This window comes from Vombatus ursinus, unplaced genomic scaffold, assembly GCF_900497805.2.
Source record: "Vombatus ursinus unplaced genomic scaffold, bare-nosed wombat genome assembly UNPS02014798.1, whole genome shotgun sequence".
Taxonomy (NCBI): domain Eukaryota; kingdom Metazoa; phylum Chordata; class Mammalia; order Diprotodontia; family Vombatidae; genus Vombatus; species Vombatus ursinus.
In genome coordinates, this window is record NW_020954576.1 from 36,733,293 (window position 1) to 36,739,292 (window position 6,000).

At 42.1% G+C, this 6,000-nt stretch overlaps 1 protein-coding gene across 1 annotated transcript in view; it reads right to left on the reverse strand.

Moving 5' to 3' along the window:
* Nucleotides 1–636, reverse strand: part of KCTD3 (potassium channel tetramerization domain containing 3) — a 71,481-nt gene extending 70,845 nt beyond the window's left edge. Inside the window, exon 1 of the mRNA XM_027871887.1 lies at nucleotides 548–636. Coding sequence (XP_027727688.1) covers nucleotides 548–636 — 89 coding nt within the window. The remainder of the gene's footprint in view (nucleotides 1–547) is intronic.
* Nucleotides 637–6,000: the final 5,364 nt, after the last annotated feature.

Below are 6,000 nucleotides of genomic sequence, written 5' to 3' on the forward strand. Positions count from 1 at the left end.
CTACATAGAGTTCCTTCAAACCGATAAATATAGCATGGTTGCAATTAAGACACTTTGTAAGTAACACAATGCACTACAATTACAGTATTCAGCATAGCAGACAGAAGCTTTCAAGGAAAGGAGAGGGAGGCTGTATTCGTTTTAGAAGTAAAGTGGGGTAGTCGTTGAAGACAGTCAAATGGAATACGGGATTGTGAGACCTCCAGCTGCAACAGCCATGCCCACAACTCAACTATATTTCTCACCCTCCCTTCCCGCAAGTCCCCTCTAATTTGATGCTCCCTGTTTCCCACTAGGATTGAGAAGGGGACAGACGTCTGGCTCCCGAGGAGAGCGACACTCACAACGCCCTTCTTCTCCCAAGAGGGAGGGAGCGCTCCGGAATTAGGGGGCAAGCCCTCGGAGGCTGGGGAGCCAGGCTGCACAGCCATCATCCACCTGGCCGAGCTGCCGCCTTCTCCAGCCAGCGCCCACCTGTGAACAGCGCTCTCAGTGGGGGGTGGGCAGGGAACCCCGACCTCCTCCGCCCCCGCCCCCCGGGGCTCACCTGGTCCCCCCGACGTTGAGCTGGATGATCTCGCCGCTGCCGGCCGCCGCCGCCATCGAGGCGAAGCCGCCGCCGTTTCCCCCGGCCATCTCCGGCGGCTCCGGCCGGGAGCGGCGTCCTCCTACTCCTCCTCCTCCTCCTCCGGCTCCTCCTCCAGCCAGGGCCGCCGAGCCCGGGGCGGGAGCAGGAGCGGGAGCCGGAGCGGGAGCCGGCTGGAGGGCCAGCGGGGCGGCGGCGGTGCCGATGGTGGCCGGAAGGCGGGGGAGGGGAGAGGCTCGCCGAGCCTGCCCCCCTTCCCAGCAGCCAGAGAACGAGGAGGGGGCGCCGGGGGGGCTCGCGCCCTCCCCCGCTACTCCAATCCCCCGCCCCTACAGCCCCAAGGCCACAGCGGCCCGGGCCGCCCCCTCCAGCTGCCTCCCAGCTGCCCCGCAGGGCCCAGGCCGCGGCGCCTCCGCCGCCCGCCGGGAAGGAGGGATCACGGCACGGGACAAAATACCGCAGCCGCGGCCCCTGGGCCGACTGCAGCCTCGGAGAGAGGAGGGGGCGGCGAGCACCCGCCCGGGCAGCGTTTCCTGGGCCGACAGGGATGGCGCTGTGCTGAGGGAGTGCGCTGGGAGGAAGGATGAGGGAACGTGCTCCCCACAGGCCCGGATCCAAACAGGATTCCTTCCCTTCCTCCTGCAGCCATCCCTCGGTGTGTATCTGTGTGTATACCTTCCCAAAATACGCGCGCGCACACACACAGACACACACACACAGACACACACACACACACGCAGAGGCACACGCAGAACCACTCTCTGATTCTCAGAACCAAGACCTCCCAAACACCGAAAGCAATTTAGAGGCAAATTATCTCTATTTCCAACCTCCTCCAGGCAGCTTTTCCTGATTAACAAATACCATCTGCTCAGAAAAGTGGCAAAAAATAACAGTGAATGGGAATTTGACCAAAATATGACTGTGTCCATACTTTATATAAGAAATTTGGAGTTTGAAAATCCATGTACAGTAGTTCACATATTTATTCAAAATCTTTTATTCAATTGAAAGATTTCTGGGCATAGGGATAGAATCTTTCTGATCATTACTATGAAAATCCTGGACTAATAAACTTAAGGAATGCTTAATACAAGGTGCCCCCAAAAGTCTTAGTACAGTTTTAAACTTTAGTATTTCAAAGGGAACCAATCATTGAAATACAGGTATCAACGAACCGGTAAGCTTTAGTAGCTTAAAACTGCAATACGATTCGTGGGACGCTATAGTATTTGCTGGTTGATCGACAAGTAGCAAGTGTTTCTGGAAAGCAGCAGTTCTTAACTTTTGGTTATAGCTATGAACCTCTTAAGCAGTCTGGTGAAACCTATCAAGCCCTTCTCAAAATAATGTTTTTAAATACTTAAAATAAAATGCATGAGATTACCCAAGGAATTATTGAAATACATTATAAAAAAAAATTAAGTTGATGGACTCCAAGTTAAACCCTTCCTTGCTTATAAAGAGAAAACAAATCACAAGAACGATATACAGCACTCTGTTCAGTATCTGTAGAGTATCTTAGATCAAGCAACATTGTTGTCTATTCCAGGGTCTGTGGATGTTTGTTTCAAGTGAGCCTTCCAAAGTCATTGCAAGGACACTTCCAAGGACACTAAGCTCCTTCTAAGAGCAGCCTGTTGAGTCAATGTTACTAAGTGGAGAGAGTGCTGCATTTGGATATCTAGGTTCAAGCCACACATCTAACACAAATTAGTTGGGTGACCAAAGAACACACACAGCCTTTTTAAGCATCATTTTCCTCACCTCTAAAATGAATGTAATGATATCTGCAATATGTACTTCAGTATTGTTTTGGAGTTGGGAAAATGCTTTGCAAACTTTGAAGATAGTTTAAATGTCAGGTTATAATGTAGTTTGTACAATAGTTACTATAAACAAGCAGGAATTAAGGAAATGCACTGTTGGATTTTTGTTCTCAAGGGTACAGTGACTCATAGGACCACAATAATAGCTAACATTTATATAGCACTTTAAAGTTTCTGAAACACTTTACTCATACAATCACAGTTGAGCCTTAAAACAGTCCTGTGAGGGACACATTACCAAGAATTGTCCTTATTTTACTAAATTGGTTACACAACCTGTGTGGTAGAAGTAGAGCCTGCACCAAGAGGTCTCCACTATCCACTATACAAAATTGATTTAACAACAGGCAACTTTTAGACAGATCTTGATGTCATGAACTTGGAGCTCACCAATATCACAGTATGGACAGACTCTGGCATAGGCAATAATGTTTCTCAACTAAGATATTCTGCAAATATTACACTTTTGAACTCTTATCTAGTATGGTTTTCATGATTTGTTTTACCTTTTTAAAAATATTTGCTGGTTGACAGTCAATCAACCAGCAAACATTATTACATTGAGCATTCACTGGGTTTATAATACTGTAGCAATCTATGGTTGTCATAATAAAGATCAGAAAAATTCTGACCCTATTCCCAAAAATCTTTTGATCTGATCAAAGACAGAGTCAATCTGTGAACTGCCATTTAGTATTTAAAGCAAGAAGAGAAGTTAGAGATGATCTAGTCAGGCACTTTTATTTTAATAATCAGGAAACCCATGACCCAAAAAAAAGTGAGTGACTTGAATAAATGAAGCATTTTTCAAGCCCTTACTATGCATAAAGCACTGTACTAAATGAAAAGGCAAGACCCTCCTGTCAAGTCCCCTCTCACAAGAAGCTCACGTTATAATGGGGGACACAATACACATGAAAGCTTTTAGCTGCAAATCAAATATAAGTATGGTATTTGGTAATGCCAGACTTTGGTTCATAAACTCATCATAGTATCAGTATGTTCCATATTAATCAAAATATGAAAATTATCATCATTGATAAAAAATTAATTTTAAAGACTACAAATCATGTAAATAAGTGTATCTATTAAATATACATCATCTTTTCCAGATCCATGTCTGGGAAATTTTATGGAAGTAGATTTAAGACAAAAACAGCTCAATAATTCTTCAGTGTGCATATAGTATATCTATCTGCAGCCTTAAAACTCCAATCCCACCAAAAATTGGAAGTTTGGTTACATAAATAAAGCAAGAAACAAAAGAAAAAGGATGCTTCCCCCCCCCCCTTATTGTGATATCTTCAGAATAACTCTGGAATGGTGGATAGAAATCCACATCTTTGGGCAAGCATTAGTAATAATAATAAAGTATACATCACTTACAATTATGCATTTTCTCATTTGAGTCTCTTAATGACTCTGCAAAGTAGATACTACAGGCATCAGTTTCTCCATTTTACAGATTTAGAAACTGAGTAAACAGAATGAGTAACAGACTTAGGATCAGCTAGTAAATGACAGCAAGGACTTAAACCAATGCCTTTCACTTCATGTTCATTGTTATTTCCACTACACCAGGTTACTTCACTTAACAATCATTTACTATCTTCACTTCACTATCATAAAACACAGGTAAATTATTCAAAATGTTACAGAATTCATTTGGTAAAATTAAACGAAAAATGACAAAACAGATGTTGTTGGGATAGTAAAGAAGCAGGAGCATGCTTACATTGCCTTTTGAGTTAAAAATTAGTAGAGTCTTTGCAGAACAATCTGTTAATTATACTGAAAGAATTAGACATTTTTTTTAAAAAAATTGTGTTTACTATATGCCAATCCTTTGACCTAGTAATCTCATTATTGGGAATGTACTCTAAGAATGTTATCAAAATGAAAAATATTTATCTGTTTAAAGATATTTATGGGAAATTTATTTGTAATTTTGAAAACTGGAAGTAATATCTCCAATAATTTGGGGAAATGACTAGCCAGGCAGTGATAGAATAATTAATTACATTGGAACTCACTGGATTTAGAGTCAATGGACCTGGGTTTGAATCTCAGATGTTTCCTAATATTTATGTTATTTTAGACAAGTCATTAACCTCTCTAGGCCTCAGTTTTCTTATTTGTGAAATTAAGAGGTTAGCCTAGATGATCTTCAAAGTCCTTAACTCTAAATTTATGATCCTTTAAATTAATGGTGAAGAAAATAGAAACAAGAAATCAGTATACACATTGACTATGACTATTTAATAGGAAAATATATCCAGTAACATGGGCATAGGCAACTCAATCAGTCAATCAATCAGTCAATAAACATTTATTAAATGCCTACTAAGTGCCAGGCATTGTGCTAAGTGCTAGCGATCCAAAGAAAGGAAATAGACAGTCCCTGCTTTCAAGGACCTCACAATCTAATGGGAGAGTTGACAAGTAAACAAACAAGCGAAAATAAGCTATACACAGGATAAATTGGAGATAATTAACAGAGAGAAGGTACTTGAATTAAGGGGCAACTATATGGTACAGTAGATAAAGTACTAGGCCTGGAGTCAGGAAGACCAGAGTTCAAATACAGTCTCAGAGACTTACTAGCTGTATAACCCTGGACAAGTCATTTAACCTCTGCCTCAGTTTCCTCATCCGTAAAATGAGCTGAAAAAGGAAATGGCAAACCCCTCTAATATCTTGCCAAGAAAACCTGAGAGAAATGATTCAGAACCTCTCCCCTTCTCCCAAAGTCCTGATTTTAAAAGTTTAATCTCTTGAACTCAAAGCTAACTTGCTGGTAATGAGATTGGACTAACTTTCTTGTTCAAGATCTCACCCTGATGGAAGCTATTGTGTTCTGCTTAACTGGACTTGGGTGGTAGCCCAAAGCTGTGGGTGGGCTGGTATAGAGATAGTTTCTCAGGTCTAAGGGTGATACAATGTCATTCATAGCCCTTCATTTTAATATAGTCACCTACCATTGTGTTATCCAATCAGAGTTGATCGTCATCCCTCAAGAACACCTACTTTTTGAAGGGTATGTGAACTGTGTGCCTGCCACCATGATTGTTTTTGGTCTAAGAGAGATGGCCAAATGAGCATCCTTTTATTAATAACTTGCTGGCCTTATTAATAAAATAATTAAATTACCCAGAAACTATGTTTCTCAGAATTATTTTAATCACCACAACTCCCAATGGGGTCATGAAGAGTTGAATACAACTGAAAAAATGACTAAAAAGGTGTAGGGGGGAGGGAACAGGGAACCTTTCAGAGAAGGTAGATCTTAGCAGGGACTTGAAGGAAGCCGGGAAGCCAAGAGGCAGAGATAAGGAAAGAGAATATTTTAGACATGGGAGAAAGCCAGTGAATGTGTCCAGTCAGGAAATACAGTAACTTGTTTAAGAAACAGCAACAAAGCCAGTGTCCATCACAGAGACTATAAAGGGGGGGAATAAAAAAGTTTGGAAAGGGGTGGGAGTATTCACTGTGAAGGACTTTGAATGATGAACAGGGTAGTTTGTATTTGATCCTGGAGATGATACCGAGACACTGAAGAGTTTTTTGTTGCTGTTGTTTTGTTTT